The 18,303-nt window shown below is 40.2% G+C and overlaps 2 protein-coding genes across 11 annotated transcripts in view; both read left to right on the forward strand.

The window, feature by feature from the left end:
- Positions 1–941: 941 nt before the first annotated feature.
- Positions 942–10,516, forward strand: slc2a11b (solute carrier family 2 member 11b). 2 transcript variants are annotated; one of them, XM_081713970.1, is made up of 12 exons: positions 942–1,007; positions 2,314–2,412; positions 2,935–3,095; positions 3,276–3,400; positions 3,654–3,783; positions 4,173–4,321; positions 4,722–4,909; positions 5,125–5,235; positions 5,378–5,479; positions 7,809–7,884; positions 8,075–8,202; positions 9,166–10,516. In XM_081713970.1, the coding sequence occupies exons 1-12, from the start codon at positions 978–980 to the stop codon at positions 9,355–9,357; spliced, it is 1,491 nt and encodes a 496-aa protein (XP_081570096.1). In that variant the 5' UTR covers positions 942–977; the 3' UTR covers positions 9,358–10,516. The 2 variants fall into 2 exon arrangements, with proteins under 2 accessions (XP_081570096.1, XP_026858693.2); XM_027002892.3 differs by lacking the exon at positions 942–1,007 and adding an exon at positions 1,126–1,429.
- A 2,256-nt stretch (positions 10,517–12,772) lies between these two features.
- The window catches only part of LOC113572954 (coiled-coil domain-containing protein 158), a 21,423-nt gene continuing 15,892 nt past the window's right edge, over positions 12,773–18,303 (forward strand). For 2 of the 9 annotated variants that reach the window (XR_014123723.1, XM_081713969.1), the window contains exons 1-11: positions 12,774–13,311; positions 13,534–13,588; positions 13,831–13,967; positions 14,074–14,255; positions 14,412–14,521; positions 14,618–14,930; positions 15,098–15,174; positions 15,332–15,442; positions 15,749–15,863; positions 17,358–17,540; positions 17,936–18,019. Coding sequence is in view for 6 of the 9 variants with exons in the window: in XM_081713969.1 (XP_081570095.1) it covers positions 13,188–13,311; positions 13,534–13,588; positions 13,831–13,967; positions 14,074–14,255; positions 14,412–14,521; positions 14,618–14,930; positions 15,098–15,174; positions 15,332–15,442; positions 15,749–15,863; positions 17,358–17,540; positions 17,936–18,019 (1,491 nt within the window). In the remaining 3 variants the exon portion in view is untranslated. Of the gene's footprint in view, positions 13,312–13,533; positions 13,589–13,830; positions 13,968–14,073; positions 14,256–14,411; positions 14,522–14,617; positions 14,931–15,097; positions 15,175–15,331; positions 15,443–15,748; positions 15,864–17,357; positions 17,541–17,935; positions 18,020–18,303 lie in introns of all 9 variants that reach the window. The other 7 variants (XR_014123722.1, XM_081713967.1, XR_014123724.1 and 4 more) reach the window with 6 other exon arrangements.

An 18,303-nucleotide genomic window follows, 5' to 3' on the forward strand; every position in this document is an offset into this window, starting at 1 on the left:
TCTTGAGAGAAATGCTTCTCCCAAGAGTGCTATCTCATCTCCTTCAGTGTCCACAGTGAAGAGGTCACCACCTCCCCTGCAGTGCACAAATCCACTGTTTGTGACTGCAAAACTTAATTGGCTGACTTCAGTGAACCAAGCACATGGAGGAGAAATGTCAAAGAAATTTTGTCTGTTTAGCTGCATCAAAAGACTACTACATGCCTTTCTACTGAGATGCCCGACCTAGGTGTCCTCCTCGAGTATCCTACCAGACAGCCTACCCATTCATACTAACCATGCGCCCTACCCAGGCACCCTACCTAGGTGCCCTGTTTAGGGTGCAACGTCTAGATAGCTAGGCTAGTCAAGAAGCACAGCTCAGCAGCCAAATGTCTTCTATCCCTGTGTACATGGCAGCTTTGTGGACATTTGGTGTGGCAGTTTGTCTTCAGATGAACCAAACACCCAGCGTTGAGAGCTGTATTCATGACGCAAGGCAGACAATGAAGAGGACTGCCAGTGCGTTTCCTTACCAGAATGAACCTCAGCTGTGGTCAGTGATGGTGTTTGTACCTGAGCATCCTTGAATACCATCATAACAGGCAGTGCCATAGTGATCAGCAACAGTAGGCTTACTCCTTCCTACAGATTTCTATGGGAACTAGAAGGGGCTGCCAACGTTTACATATATAAGTGCAAACGAGAAAGCCTTGTATAAAGCCTCTATCAACTAAATACAACTACAAATAAAATGTAACGGAACCCCTCCCCCCGAAAACATCTGAGTAAACTGATTCACTACTTTTTAAAAAGCAACAACGATGAGGGTATATGACGTTGAAAGTGTTTATTGCTTGTTGTTGATTAATCAGAATGGTGTTTAGTGCGATGTACGATAACAAGATCTTTGGAATCAAGTCTTCCGGATTACATTCAGTACACCATTCGCTCACCAAGTATTCACATGGTCAACTGGGCAGCTGAACTATTTCACAATGAACGAACATGAGGATCAGACAAAGAAGGTAAGCTTGTTGTAATTTGATTGGAGAATAGCTTGATCCACGCAACAAATTTAGCATACGGGCTTGAAATGAATTTTCGCATTAATTGTTTCAGAGAGTTGACATGCACTGATGCTTCTCAATGCTTCTTTGTCTAGTGCGGAAAAACTACTCAAACAAATTCAAAAGTCATTCCTTTAGCGTTCAGAGAGCACGGGTCGTGAATGATTGAATATCTGCTGTTATATCCGTGGCGCATCCTGTCCGGTGTCCTACACATAGGCGAAGTTCGACGATATTAAACATCGCTAGAAGACTTTTTAAAAATCACAGAGGGGTAAAAACCAGTTTGAAATATGCGTAAAATAGAAAATGGGTACTGTACGGAGTATCAGCCATTACTTAAAGACCCCAAAGAACCAGATGAAACACTTCAAATAAAGGTAGGCTAACAAATTTAAATAAATAATTTAACAATAATACAATAAAGTAAATAAATATAATAAATAAAGAGTAAATTAGTTTAACAGAACTAATTTTACATAAAATTCATCATGTTCATATTATCATGTATGTCCAGTGAATCACAGAATTGTGACCTCCTATGTATATTAATACACACAAGACATAATGTGGCAATGTTTCAAAACAAACAGAGCAGAATGAAAGGGAGCTAAGAGTAAAGCATAACTACACTGCATTAATAATCTAACATGAGGCATGATATGTCAAATTGGCACATTAAGTGTATAATCCACAGTAAGTGTATAGTCCAGGGAGGACTCCAAAAAGCAGTATGGAGTGAGAGCATGATTGTGAATGTGAACATGGTGTGACTAACTTGCTACTAAAATGCAAATATTATTGAAGGAGGAAAGGACAGAACAAAGTGTGAATGATAACTGTGTGTGAAAGCAACTGTTATTGAAGGAGGGGAAAAAAAGCAGAGAACGGTGTGTGAATGAGAAAATGTGAAGTTTATGTGCAGAACACCGTATGCACAGAACACCTAACAAGAACATCCTTCAGACACTAAAGTTAAGTATTTTCATAGACTCCACTTGCCTTGAATCATGTTCTATGTTCAACATTTCTGCTTCAGTCATGGTTTCTGACACACTGCCTACAGAGTAGGGCATGGTGGGCATTTTTTCTTGTTGTCACCTGACACATGACTTGGCTAAGGTTCTCATACATGGGCGGTTCCTTTGGCTCCTCTACAAAAACCAAATCAAACTTGCTTCATGGACTTCCTTAACCTGATGGTATTAGGGCTAAAGGAACACTGATGGAATCCACATGTGTGCTGTGTATATTTTTTTTACAGGTTCCCAGTAAGACACTTCTCATGGCAGTAGCAGCTGCATGTATTGGAGGAACCTTTCAGTATGGATACAACATATCTATTATAAATGCTCCTACTAAGGCAAGGAATATCTTAGCTAATTATTATATGAATTTATTCTAATTATTGTTATATTCCTTATTGTAATTGTTATATCAGTTTCTTCTTATCATATTAACTAATTGTTACATTTATGCTGTGACAAGCACTCTGCTTTTGGGCCACATAATTATCAAATCTGAATATCATTGAATTTTATACAGAATGCATGAGTGGATTATAATTTTCAGAGAAAAGAATTGCAGTGTTTTTGAGCACTTGTGTTGCACTCCTGCGCACATGTGAGCGATACAGTAGCCTAGCCAAACAGTCCAGTCACATGAATCTAATCTTTCATGAGGACCTGGAGCTGTGTTTTATCACACTCAGGAGTTGTGACCAGGGGGTTGGCATGAATCTCTCTCGTACCCACACTAGTTAAATATCATTATTAGAATAGTTAACATTATTAACTCTGACTATAAATATACATTGTTTGACAATAGTATGACATACATGTTCCATCTGCTGCTTCTTTCCTCTGGTCTGTCTCAACATTACCAGGCTGTGCAGGTTTTTATTAATCAGACCTGGCTGGACCGCTACAACACCCACATTTCTGCACAGCTACTCATGCTCCTCTGGTCCTCCATTGTGTCCGGGTTCACCATCGGTGGTCTAGTAGGCTCTAGTGTGGGTGGTATGCTGGCCATTAGATTTGGAAGGTGAGGTCAACATCCATGATGGCAGATCAACCTTTACATCAGTGGATTGACTAATTCTAATGGCAATCATTTCATTTTGTTAAACTGGCACAAATTTAAAAAGAGGCTTTACATTGAAGGTAGAGAACCCCGTAGTTTGGGACTTTGTGTTGCATTCTGATTATCTCTGTCTTATGCCAGAAAAGGGGCTCTGTTAGTTAACAACACCTTTGCTCTGCTGGCTGCTCTGCTGATGGGGTTGAGCTATTTTGCTGGAGCCTTTGAGCTGCTTATCATCGGACGCTTTCTGTCAGGTGTAAATGCAGGTAACTCTGGCTTTACACTGAACAGCTAGGTCACGATTCCACAAAAGCTAATAAAATATACACTACAGAACATATGGCACAACAGTGCTTGATATACAGAAGCTTTGATTCTTACTAAACTTATAAACTAATCTTATAACCTTGGTCATTTCAATAACAATATATGAGATGTAAGGGAAATATATGCACAATCACAAGTAACTGTGAAAGCATTGTTCATATACATGTCTGACTCAAATCTTTTGACTGGCAGGTGTTGGAATCTGTGTGCAGCCACTTTACCTGGGAGAGGTAGCACCCAGACCTCTGCGTGGTGCCATGGGGATGAGCACTTCCATTTTTCTTACGGGGGGAATTCTCATGGGACAATTGATTGGACTGAAGTCAGTAGAAATGCCAAACAAATATAATAACCAGTGTATACTATTGTTTTAAAGTTTTAAAAATCTGAAGGACTTTACATCCTAATGATTTTTTTTTGTGTGTGTGTATATATGTGTCTTTGATCATCTTTTTATTAACATACCCATGTTTACATGGATAGTGGGTTTTTTTATGAGTTTGTGTACGAAAGCATGTGTATGTGTGTGCGCTTATACATGTGTGTATATATATATATATATATATATATATATATATATATATATATATATATATATATATATATATGAGTGTGAGGGTGTGTTTGTGTGTGCAAGACCATGGTTGTATGACTTTATGTATATGTGTGTGTGTGTGTGTGTGTGTGTGTGTGTGTGTGTACCTACAACAGAGAGCTGCTAGGCAGGGATGAGTACTGGCCAGTCCTCCTCTCCAGCACCTGTGTTCCTGCCCTGCTGCAGCTTGTCCTCCTGCCCTGGTTCCCAGAGAGCCCACGCTATCTGCTCATTGACCGTGCCAATGACCTCGCCTGCAACCTGGGTACCACTCACCGACTACACACCAGTGCTTCTTCATATGATTCAATGAATTTGTTGAAAAAAGATGGATGGATGTCGTCAACCTGAACAGAAACAAATACAGAATTAGGCAAAATGTAGCTCCAGGATAAATTATCTTTGATCATGTTAATGTTTTTTAGTGAGAATTTCTTTTCTTCTATAGCCTAAAACATAAATGCATAATTAACTGACAGGACGGATGTGTGAGATTAAAATACAAAGAACAGAATTTCTCATTTAAACCAACACACCTCATTTAAGACGTCTCATTTGAAATCTTCAGATGCACTGGAGCATAATGAACAAAGAACAATCATGTGAGATGAGGAATGTTCTGAAGTCTGTCTCGTGGATATGTTATTTCTCTCTCCCTCTCTCAGCCCTTAAGCAGCTTCATGGTGAACAAGACTACCACAGAGAGAGAGAGGATATAGAGAAAGAAAGGCTCAGTGCCTCAGGGATTAGACCCAAGAAGCCGTGGGAGATGTTTACTGACCGAAGCGTCCGCTGGCAACTCCTCACTGTCATCGTCATCAACATGGCACAGCAATTAAATGGCATCAACGCTGTACGAGTCTCTGAACACACCACACATTTGAATGTGCACCTCCATCCAGCCATGAGAACACACACCACACACAGATCTAAATGCACACCTCCACCCAGCCTTGAGCGTGCAAACCACACAAAGTAGCATCCGGTATCAGTTCATTGCAGATTGTCTTTTTGATGTGAATGTTAATCCTCAGACCCCTTAGTGACTGGCATATTTCCTACTGCCAGATTTATTTCTACACAGGCTATGTGTTCACCCAGGCTGGAATTCCAGCTGACCAGATTCCATATGCTACCGTGGGAACTGGAGCATGTGAATGTATCACGGCACTTATTTGTGTAAGTCAATGACACAATTGCAGTTGGACCTGAATATGTTTTTTTTTTTTACATAGAACATTTATTTCTTATCAATGAGGAAGGGCAGCTGAACATTTGTGAAGCAATTTGAATGCCGTTCTTTTGGCCTGATGTGTTACAGTGTGGGCTAATCGAGATGCTGGGTAGGCGTGCACTTATAATCGGAGGATACTTCCTCATGGCCCTGTGTTGCATCTGCTTTACTGTGACCCTCACCTTCCAGGTAAAGACTTCTTCAAATCTCTGTCATGGAATACTGTATTTTTAAATGATACCTGGAATCTTCTTTTTTATATATATATATATATATATATATATATATATATATATATATATATATATGTGTGTGTGTGTGTGTGTGTGTGTGTGTGTGTGTGTGTGTGTGTGCGCGCTTGATGCTTGCACATCTGATGAATCACCTCTGTCCAAAACATTCTGTTTCTCTGGAAACTCTGTGTACTTTACTACAGGACCGAATTGTGATAGCTAGATGACTGGGTCAGAACATTTCTAAAACAACACACTGCCCGACACCATAGGACACCTTCTGAGGTCTTGTGGAGTACTATGCAATATTAATTATAGTTTTGATATTATGTGTGATCGGTGTGTGTGTAACATTTTATATATATATATATATATATATATATATATATATATATATATATATATATATATATATATATATATATATATATATCTCAGTAGCGAACGGTGACTCTTAAACATTCGCTCTCTTCGCTCTCCCTTATCTCATCAAAACTACGAAAACTACCAGCCTTGCTTTCTGTGTCCTCTTCTAAAGTACTGCAGAAGTTACCTATGATGAAACCAGGTCTGAAACAAAACTTAGGATGCTAGTTCAGCCTTAGCAATGCAATGAGCAAACAGCGTGGAGAGAGCAAGAGTTATCACCCAAGTAAAAACAGCTAATGTAAATCCTCCTTACATATAATTGCATGATCACATAAGCTGTGTGTGCACTTCAGCAGAATATGGAATAAGTATAAGTATACAAGTAGTCAAAATTGCAATGAAGTACAAAAGGTTTCCAGAGAAACAGGACATTTCAAACAGAGGTCATTCATCAGCTATGCAAGCAAAGTGCTTTTTGCTTTGAGAAGCTTATGAAGGCAAGATTTGATGATCTTGCATCCTGCAACTAGGTGCTAGATTGTCTCTGAGGCCTCTTTGCACAGTCTGCATCTTGGGTCTTCTCTGCTGTGATACACCTCACTTTGATAGACCTAATTCTTAGTGCTTGATCTTGTGCTGCCATGATTCAGTCCTGTCTTTTCCAGCCATTGGTGGGATTGCCTTATGTTGGCCACTTCTGCTATCTGTCCATGGTACATTTCATGGAGGGGTCTAACCTGCCATATCACCCCTTCTGCTTCCTTGGTCACCACGTCCCCCATCTTGTCACTGGCTGGTATACAGCCCTTTAATGTCAGATCTTGGCTGGAGTGCCTCATGCATAATGATGAGTTTTCTGGTCTTGATGTCAGCAGCTTCCAGTTCTCTTGGCCAGGTGAGTATTTGATGACATGGCATACGTGATTATGGCTTTAATCTTATTGTTTCCCTCAACTGACTACTGAGGACCTGCCTTACTGTAATGAGCTACTTGCATGTTGCTGTCCTTCTGGATTCTGCCTCATAGCTCCTGTTTGATTGTTCCTGTTCTCCAGGTCTGTAATATAGTCTTGAGGATGTTCAGTTCCCACTCCTGATCAGTTTTCCTCATTTCACTTTTAGCTGACCACACTTTTCCAGCTCAAATGACATTCCAATGTCCTTACTGTAGATGGTGGATCAGTGAGTCAATGTCCCTTTCCACCTTGATGTCATCCATGTGCAGGAAGTGGCTGATTCTGGAGTTCCTCTCCAGAATTTGAATCTCTACCTACATCTGATCTGGCTGCGAGGATTTGGGCCCATGTAGAACAACAGTGGGGACAGTGCATCTCCTTGGTATATACCACACTTTATGGTGACCTGGGCAATTGTCTTCAAGTTGGCTTCTATTGTTGTCTTCCGGTTGCCACTGAATCCTGTATGAAGGCCCATGTGGTCTTAATGATGTTACACTGGGCTAGGCATTTGAGTATCCAAGTGTGTGGCATTGAGTCATCTGCTTTCTTGTAGTCCATCCAGGGAACATTTAGGTTAGTCTGTCTGGTCTTGGAATCTTTGTGAACTGCTATCTGTCAGTGGGTGATGTTTTGAGTCTTTGCTTAGAAGGGAATTGGTGAGAACACCAGAGGCTCAAAGTATGAAGCAGTGCCTACTGGCAGATTATCATGTTTAGGAAACTTATTTGTTTAGCCTTACCTGCAGTTGCTCATTTCCTTTTATTTTATCTTCTTTTATATTTTCCATTTTGTAGTCATTTTATTTCATTTATTAATTTGTAACATGCAAACTTTGTTTATACTTTGCTTTGTAAAACACTTTGATATTTTAAACTCAAAATAAAAAGGTCCACATAATATAACATAAAAAACAAATATTATTTAAAAAAACCAAAATGCTGATTCTCTCTCTCCTAGGATTCTAGTTCCTGGATGCCCTATCTCAGCATGGTGTGTGTTTTTGCCTTCATCCTCAGCTTTGGCCTAGGACCAGGTAATCCAATGAAGAAATGAATGAATGAATCAGGCCATGAATAAGTCACAGGATAAATGCAAAATATTGATTTGGATACTAATTTGATGAGTTTTAGCTCACATGTGAATTACAGTTTAATATGTATTATATAAACAGTTTTCCACTAGACAAACATATTTTGGGCTAAGCCTATGTTTCTTTTCTACAGGTGGTGTAACTAATGCTTTGATCACAGAGCTGTTCACCCAGATGACTCGACCTGCTGCGTATATGATTGCCGGATCAGTGAATTGGCTCAGTTTCTTTTTCATAGGGATGGTGTTCCCCTTCATAGTGGTACATTTCTACATTTCTACATTTCCAAAGTAAAGACTAGGCAAGCCTGGTTTTGCAAGATGGCCATTGGTTGTATAATAATAATAATAATAATAATAATAATTTTTGTTTTTATAGCTCGTTTCATATATAAATGCAGCTCAAAGACAAAAAAGATTGAAAAAATACTAAATATTTAAAATAGTAAAAAATCATGAATTAAAAAATATATGAGACTGGAAACCAATGCAATGATTTACATTTTCGGCATTTAGCTGACGCGCTTATCAGGAGCAACTTACCAAAGTGCTTTGTCATCTACTCTAGTGTCCTAGTCAATACAGTAGGTTAGAGTTCAAGATACCATGGAACTAGAACACTGCTGAAATACAGGAATCAATGCTGATACCTATAAAAAGTGCAAAATAAGCATTCATAATTGTCTCAGAATTTGATCTCTATTAGCATTTTTCCCAAGTTTTTCTTTGTCCATTAAGTGTAAGGATATTTCTATTCATCCACTTATTATATTGTCTGTGCAATCGATCAGAGCTGTCTGGAAGAACTGAATGTTGTTTCATCGGGTAGTTCCAGACAGTACTAATGTTCTGAATGGTTGTCTTTAGTAAACTTTAGTAAACCTACACCTCTTCCCTGCAACTATCTGAAAATGCTAGTTTGTGAAGAACTTTGGCAGAAACATAAGCATCACCAATAGTTCCTGATACCAGCCACTGCTTGTCAGATACTATTATCTAGATTAAAATGGGACTAGATAGGAGCTGACAAACTAAGAGTAAATCAGGCATTTGTTCTCAAATGGCATAACGCTTGAGGTATATTCTGCTAAGTGGGCTGACAGTAATATTGCTCCCATTCAAAGTGGTTAGTTTCTATAATGACAGTCACATACATCTAATTGATTTGATGGTAAATGTAGGCATGTTTGAACAAACACTATTTCTTTCCCTTACTCTTTTTCAGAATGGACTTACACAGTACTGCTTCCTTGTGTTTCTGGTTGTCTGCTGCCTTGTGGCAACATTCATCTTCTTTGTTGTTCCCGAAACCAAAAACAAGACATTTCTTGAAATCGAGGCCGAGTTCCTTTCTAGAGACAGGAAGGGGACTGTTGCTAGCAGCACAGATGGTTTTGTGATCTCCACATCGTTTTAACCCACAGTCATGTTCATCTTCAGTCAGGTCCATCTTCCTGTAGCCCTTAAGTGCTTATTCTGACTTGTGTAGAACAAAACTGACTGATTCCCGGATGTTCATTGTTCCAGTATCCATCAAAGTAACCATAAACAACAAAATATTTGTGACAGCTAGTGCTGTTTATCACCAAGGTGCTATTTGGCACATACCATATTATGGTGTGGACCTCTTTGTTTTACCCTAAAACCCAACAATGTAACGATGACACATGATGAGGACGTGGGTTGCCGAGGAAATTCTCCATGAAAAAAAATGTATTTATTAAACAACAGGAACAAAACCAAAACAAAACACAAAGAACAAGAACAAACACTAAACCAAACTGATGACAACACACAGACTTAAATGCACACCTTAACAAAGGCTGTGACAAGCAACAGGTGAAACAGATGAGTAACTAACTAGACAGGGCATGGTAATGAGGGAACACACAACCACCCACGCATATACAGTCAATCACCAACAGGACATCACGCTGAAATGGGGAGAAGTCTAGGAGGAGGGGGCTGTGCCGAACCACCAACACAGAGCTCATGCTTGTGGCAATTTTACCAGCCTGGATGTCATCTCAGACAAAGCAGAATGAACACATTATGAATAATAATGAAGAGACAATTAATATGTTTTCAAATCAATTTTAAAATTCTATTAAAAATGAAGGTTCTCATTCTGTTTTTGTAAGCCCAAAAACTTCGTGGTCATCATGTAACATACAAATAAATGCACTCTACCTTCTTTTACAACATGACAAAAATCATTCTTGTCAATCCTATAATATGTTTACTAGGATAAATTGTGGTTATATCATATTGGTTGATGCTTCAAAGGCTGAGATATTGTTACGGATCAGAGGAAGCTTTCTTGATGGTGGACTTGTGAGAGGAGAGGTAAATGTAGTTTGCTGTGTGGGGGTGAGAAATCATCATAGTGGGTGAGGTTTAGGCTGAGGGGAAACACCCAGAGTGATTGTGCTGGGGAGGGTGGGGCTTACACAGCATAGTGTTTTGTAGGACAAGAGCAGACTACTTGTATGTGTGTTTTTATTCCTTAATTCTTCTGGGCGTTTGTATAAAATTGAAAAATTATATTTGTGAAATAAATTACTTGGTTGCCTTCATTGTATGGTGATGTGTTTTACTGGCGATCCATAGAATTTGCTGTGTGGAGTAGATGGCTTTTTTGTACAAAAAGATGCCATGGCTAGAAATTGTCCCAAGGACTAAACAGAATAAGTCTAAGCTCTAACAGTGAGACAATATATTCATTACCCACAAAATTATTTTCCTATTAAAACTAGGGTAGTAAGTAAAGGCAAAACAACATAGTAGTGCTAATTCAGTCAATCTTTTAAAGTAGCTGTGTCAATGTTTATATAACACTGGTAACTTAAATCTGACATTAATAAACACAAGTCCTCCCACTCTCTAACTTTTCTTTTTTTGATTAAAAAAACATGTTTTAAACCTCACAAAAAAATTAGACATGCACAAGATAGGAAGAGGCTACAAAAATAATATGGAAAAAAAGCAGTAATTCAAAAATGCTACTAGTGACGCAAGCTTACCACTGCCCGGTCCTCAACAAACCATCCCAACAGTGAAGTATGGAGTCAGAAGCATCATGCTGTGCACATGCTCATGGATGATGCAAAATACCCTGCACTAAGGCTCGTGCTATATATTGCTCTATGACCTTAGTCTCTTCTTAGGACAAAAGGTAATATGACAATATGGGGGGGGGCTACATGTTCGCTAGGAGCATAGTCAGTTGCTCTGTGTGGGGATAACTGGATGGCCTTTATGGGGCTAAATACCTTCGCTAGATCTCATCAGAACAGCTGCCATCAACCGGAATTCCAAGGCGTATTCCGACATTTAGTGCATGGCCTGCTTAAGGCTGAGCAGGGCTCCACAGACTCTTCCCCACTTCAGGTGGTGGAACACCTGCTTTCAGCTTTTTGATGAAAGTGGTGTATACCTGTCTCAGCAGGGAATCTTGTAATCAGCATGGTGTCGTTCTACTGAGTGTAGCAGTGGGCCAATGTCCTATCCCCGTTAGTGGGATATGTGATGTGTTGCTGGAAATTTGCCACTGTGTGTTTGAGTTTATCACTGTTAAAGTCTCCATCCACAATAAGTGCAGCATCAAGGTGATGATTCCGCTACTGAGAGAGGGCCTGACGAAGCTTGCACGTGGCAGTGACCATGCTGCGCAAGGTGGAATATAATGGGTTCTGGCAAAGTAAACTCCCAAGGAAGGTGGAATGGGTGACATTTAATGGTTGGGAGCTCCGGGTTGATTGTGCAGGAGTAACTCTACTGTGCTGTCCAGTAGACCAAGACAAATCTGGCTGGCTGGATGGCATGGTCCAGTGTTACTGAGTTCATCCATGTCTCAGTGAAGAAAAGGATGTTACAGTATCAGATGTCCCTCTGAAACTTAGCCCTGTCCTTGAGGTCAATAAACTTGTTTTCCAGAGACTGGATGTTGGATAGAAGTATCCTAGGGACAGATGGATGGTGCACCCGATCCCTTAGCCTGTTCCTGATACCAGCTCATTTTCTGCGGGGCTGACATTTCAGGTTCTTCCTCGGGATCTCACTCAGCCACTTTGAATCCAAAAATATCGACAGGTGTGTGGGTTGTAAGGCAGTATAAAGAATGTTTCTGTTGTAGCTAGTATGAGCTGTGATGAGAAGAACGAGGTTAGAGGGGGTACAAGTATGGAAAATAGACAAAAAAAGACAAAGTTTGGTTGGAGCAGTCATGATGGCAGCCAACCTCACCAGTGCAAACTTTGTGTCTTATGTTTTCTCAATGAACCAGTAACTGCTATTCCTCCTGTTTATCAAGTTAGCAAAGAAAAAGTGCCAACATATTTTCAAATGATCAATTAATGGTGAGTATATTTAGATATATGAAGAAACGTTTCGCCCCAATCACTGGTAGTGCAGCCAGCTTTTTCATGTTTCATAGCTGGCTGCGCTTGTGAATGTACCATGTATATACTCCTGGACCTGAACCTTCCTTAAAGCCCACGTCCGGAATGGTGTTGCGAGGCAAAGTTAATGTGAGGATATCTGACAAAATGAATCAGCCAGATCAGTATTTGTGTCAGACGCCTGAAACTGGACTTTCCGAGCATTCGCCTACCGACATGGCTCACGTGAATTACCGTTACTAGTAGAGTCTTGTGCCAGACATCGAATTTTTCATTGCTGCTAGTGACCGCCTTAATTTATAAAATACATCAATGTCATATGAGGTTTCAGTGATTTTTTTAACAAAGAAATGTTATATAAACTTAATTAATAGTAATGGATTTATTCGTGTAATTAATGGATTACACGAATAAGTCTTTGGGGGGAATAGTAAATGAAACTATAAAACAATTTATAGTAGCTTTTTAAAGACCTCCGCTAAATGTGATGCTCCTGGCTCAAAGTCTTTTCTGGCCATTTTGTTTTAGCGGAGAAAAATAAAAATAAGACTAATTACATTTGGATTTATCACTTCGTCCTTGGACGTCAAGGAACCTTTCGTACGTGCTACATGCGCTAGATTTTGGTAACAGGTTCGCGGTTTCCATGGAGATGAGAATTGGGGCGCGCAAGCTCGCTGGTTAACTAGCTTAGCTAAAATAACCTAGCTAACGCTAAATAAGTGTGCATGCTATCTTATCTTGCACGGAACAGACTGAGAATGTAGCTAGTATTGTTTTAGCTATAACTTTTATTTTACATTTATTTTAGCAGAGGTAAAGGTAAAACACGTAACCATAGAGCAAAATGCCATTTAACCATCAAAATGATAGTAAATATGGGAAGGCCATCAGCGCATCTGAAGATCACGTTGATAACGCGACAGGATATTTGAACGAAGAAATCTCTCACCCCAATCCTCTTCCTTCAGGTGTGTTGAGCGTTTTAAATTATATCTGCCTTTCATAAAACAAAAAACAAAAAAAAAAACGTTTCACTGGTTTGTTTACAGCTGTAATCTTATCCGATAGTTTTCCTTTGTCCATTAGTAGCTATTTTAGCGAACCTAACGCTAGGTAACAAAGTTAGTTGGCCAGGTGGACAGTTAACGCTAGCTATCTTACCTATTTACTAATCTGAGACTGCATTCCAGGTTCTTTTGAAGATGGCATGTCCGCAAAATACATCATCGATCTTGATATGCTAAGGTATGAGTAGATAAATGGTTAGTTTTCATGGGTTACTGAACTTTAGGATATTTCTTTTATCAACTAACCAGTAGCTAAATTGCTTTAACGCTATCATAAATGCGTAGATTATGTGACAAATAACGTCGGAACAACGGCCAGCTATCCAAGCTATCTAACGCGAGTTTAGTTAGTCTAGACTGAGACCGTATGAACTGCTTTAGCATTTTAAACAAAGTCCACAAGAGTCCGATACTTAACAGTGTGGAGCTGGAGGAACGAACCAAGGAGACCCAAAAGCTTCAAGAAGTTGTTGAACAAGCTTCCAGACTCGTTTTGGAAAGGATGGACCCTACATTTAACAATACAGATACGACATTGGATAATATTTCTGCCACAAGTGAGAACGTTACTGTTTCTGCTGTTATTTCAGTACCTGAAAATTTGGGTTAATACAATTAATTGAAGTTCAATGACTAATTGAACTCTGTGTTTCTGTTTTGTAGACACAGAATTAAAGGGATCCAAAGAATATGGCATTTCCAGACCACAGTCAGCCTACCAACCAATCAATTATGATGATGTACACAAAACAAGGTGTCTAAACTTCCCAGGAAGAGATGTTCTTGAACATGCAATAGAGGAGTATTCTCAGCAGGTTTTAGATCTACAAAGGCAACTCAGAGAGGTCAGTAGCCAGGGCTTATTTGTCTTATATTATTTTTTACTTCACAGTGTAAACTGATTATTGGAAGTGGTGTAAAGGGATACTGATCGCTGACCTTGAGTCAATTTCTGTCCTTTGACACTGATGACTTTACTGATGATGGATTTTTTTTTATAGACATATGAGATACATGAGCAGCAGAAATGTAATTTCCGCCAGACCATCATTGAATTGCAGACCAAACTGCATGAAAACCAAATTGAGAAAGATGCTGTGGTAGACGTAAGGTAGCAAAGCTAAGATTAAAATATGCAATCCAACCATAAAAAAAATGCAGTAGTTATTTCTTTTTTATATTTGATTGTTGCAATACGCTGTTGTAGGCTGGAGGAGTATGGAAAGCACTCTGAGCTAATGGGGCAACTGCAGGAGGTGGTTCTGGAGCTGCGCACGGTAAAGCAGGAGGAGGCTGAGCGTCGAGACGAGGCTCTGACCAAGAGAGCAGAGGGCGCGGAGCAGGAATTGCAGGATGTCTTCACCAGGCTCTCAGAATATGAGAGGCGCAGTGGAAAGATCTGCCATGTGCGCTGCAATGGCTTCTTCAGCCCCAGTCAACAGCAGCTGGGGCCTGCAGTGGAGAAAGCACTACAAGACCTGGAGAATGAGAACCGTCTTCTCCAGGAGAGACTGCAGCTGGCATGTCACTTGTATTTATATTCTATTTACTAGTGAATATGATTTATTTTGTTGGTTTATTCAATAGCCCTCAACCATCTTTAACTTTACTGCAAATATACGCAGCTGTCAGCAAAGTGGTTCCTGTATGTATTTATTTATTTATTTAGATGCTTTGTATTTGCCAGGTGGAGGGAAAGATGGAGCATTTGCTGAAAGATGGTCAGGGAAGGACAGAGTCTCTTCTAAAGGAACAGAAAGAGAGGTGTGGCCACTTGGTTTCATACACTGATGCATACACTAAGCTATAAATAGACAACAGATGGTTTATTGCATTTTAGTATGTGTCACTGTGGAAGTGCTCATGAAAAGCCATGCTAAGCATTTTTTCCTTAACCTGTGCCTTTTTGGTTTTACAATAGAATAGATCAGCTAGTTACCAGTCATGACCAAGAGATGGCAGTGTTGACTAAGAAACTGAGTACCTCTCAAAATAATGCAGCCAGTCTGCATCTCCAGGCGCAATTATTACAGTAAGAGCCACGCTGATCACCTTTGCTTTGTATGGGGGGGCTATTTTCAGCAAATCTATCCCTTGAACAACTTGGTATATATGTAACCATTTCAATCCACTTATACCTCAGGAAAAACAAGAGCACATTCTCATTTTAAGAAACTGTCATTATTTACTGTAGATATTTGAGGTTCTAGCCACCAGAAATCTTCACTTCACACCATCAGAAATCCATCAGAAATCTTCAGTTCACACCATCAGACTCATTGGATGAATAACCAGTTTGTCTTTTAGAATTGATTGATCTCTTTTGTGTTCACACAAGAGAACAGGTTGAAAGCCAGGTCTACTTGCACCAAACCCAGATGAGCGATTGGGACTCTGCACTTGACACATTGTGCTCAGACCTGCTGCAGGAACAGCAGACCCACAACGTCAAGGTATCACAAAGATATCCACGCCAACGCACCGTATGTCTTGGATATCTCTCAGATAATCAACCATGATTCCTGAAGCTGAACAAAAGCTTTCCACAGTAATAAAATCCAGTGGGAAGTGTGCTACTGTTAAAAGTTCCCATGTGCTGTGCAAAACAATGGAGCATATAGAGGCTGTCCAGTGTGTGGGTTTCTGGGAAATAGATTTAAGCTCTGGCTCCGTCCAGCAGGTCAGTGAACTGGAGGAGGTGCTGGTCCAAGCCCTCTCCCAGGCGAAGCAGGCCTAGAGAGAGAGAGAGAGAGAGAGAGAGAGAGAGAGACCTCTCATTCCAGCAAGCTGATGAACTAGACGTTCAGCTGAGCTTCCTTACAAGACCTCTGTGTTCTTTTGGCACCTCTTTTTGCAGTAGAAAAAAGGCATTGTTCAAAATTATTCCAGGAACTTAAGTTTCCAGAAACTCAAGTATTATAGACACCTTTTTCTGTAGTACTCTCACAATCAGTTCCTAGTGTCAGCACCATACAGTCGTGGCCAAAGGTTTTGAGACTTACACAAATTTTGGTTTTCACAAAGTTTACTGCTTCAGTTTTTTAAGATCCTTTTCAGATGTTTATATGGTATAGTAAAGTACAAGTTTTACTTTTATTGACAAATACATCCAAGTTAAGCAAAGACTTAATATTTACAGTGTTGACCCTTCTTTTTGAAAACTTCTGCAATTTACCTTGGCATGCTAGATATCAGCTTCTGGGCAAAATCTTGACTGATTTTTGCCTAATCAGTGCTTGACGTTGATCACAGTTTCTGTCTTCGTGTTTGTCCACCCTGTTTGAGGATTGACCACAGGTTCTCAATGGGATTGAGATCTGGAGAGTTTCCTGGCCATGGACCCAAAATTTCAATGTTTTGTTTACTGAGCCACTTGGTTATCACTTTTGCCTGGTGCTCTGTCATGCTGGAAAAAGCATTGTTCATCACCACATTGCTCCTGGATCGTTGGGAGAAGTTGCTCTTGAAGGATGTTTTGATATCATTCCTTTTTCATGGCAGTGTTCTTAGGCAAAATTTTTGAGCAAACCTACTCCCTTGGATGAGAAGCCTGCCTTGACTCACACCTGTGATTAAGTTCATTTTCATGGCAAGGAATGACTTTGCAATTAATTGTAATTCATCTGATCACTGTCCACAATCTAGAGTTAATGCAAATTGCCACAATAAAAACTGAAGCTGTAGCGGTAGGTGGTTGTATAGCACTGTATAGCAGATTTTTGTTTTTTTTAAATTCAAATTAGGATCTCTGTACAGAATCTCTGTTTCTGTAACCCCTTTCATTCAGTTCATAGGTTTGGTGATTACATTTGAAAGCTGAAGGAGGAGTGCCTGAGAGGGCAGTCACTTTGCAGGCCACCAGACCTGAACACAGATCCACCTCCTTACTAAACCCAAAAGATGTGAGAAATGCAAATAAATGATAATTGCCTTTCTGGCCCTGTCAGACAGAGCTGCGTCTGACGGCAGAGGAGCTTTCTCAGGAGCACAGGCAGAGGCAGCAGCTCTGCAAGAGGCAAGCGGCTCAGTGCCTGAGGCACAATCTCGAGCTGCACCACCTGAGCGTCCAGCAGTTTGAGAGCCTCTTGTGCCCCCTCACAGAGCCGTGCCAGAGACACCTGAACGTCCAGGTCAGAGGGACAAGCCTATGGGATGAACCTTTTCACCTTGTTTTGAACTACCTTCTTTTAACTTTCAAAGTTCTTCATGGTCTTGCTCCTATGCATCTCTCTGAGCTCTTTGAATTATACTGTCCCCTTGACTCACTAATATGTGCAGCAGATCCTTCAGTGCTGTGACACCTAAACCTTGGAGCTCTTTGCTGTTCTAAATTTTAAGTTCAACTCAAAACTTTCCTTGTTACTGCTTGTTATTCTTCCTAGTCACCATGGGTTTGTAGAAGGTGCTGTGTAAAAAAAAAAAAAAAGTAAACCCCCCCCCCCCCCCCCCAAAAAAAACAACTTAGGGTGATGTGGTTTTATAGTGCTGTTCTATCCATCTTGAGCTGAGGCTGTTATTGCTCCAGAAATCAGCAGATACAGAACAGCAGGACGCCCAGAGCAATCTACAGCAGCTTCAGCTGGACAAGGATGAGGCCGTGCAGCTACAGGTAAGTAAAGCCTCATTCCTGAATTTGCCATGCGCAATTTTAATGCAATAGGAGGCCACCTCATCAGGGGTCCTAGCACTGGTTCATCATCCTGGGGCATGCTCCCAATGGCCTCACTGCCATCCCGCTGCTTACACCATTTGTAGCGAAGGCTTAAGGCAGCCAACCTACCCACTTTAAGAATACTTTGAAATGCAGTTTGTTCCCTTTTTCTGTTGTTGTAATGGTTATAGTTGTAATCATTATAATCACTGTAACAGTTTGCTACATGTCATTGCATCATA

Source organism: Electrophorus electricus, chromosome 5, assembly GCF_041902795.1.
Source record: "Electrophorus electricus isolate QZ-2024a chromosome 5, ASM4190279v1, whole genome shotgun sequence".
NCBI classification, from domain to species: Eukaryota; Metazoa; Chordata; class Actinopteri; order Gymnotiformes; family Gymnotidae; genus Electrophorus; species Electrophorus electricus.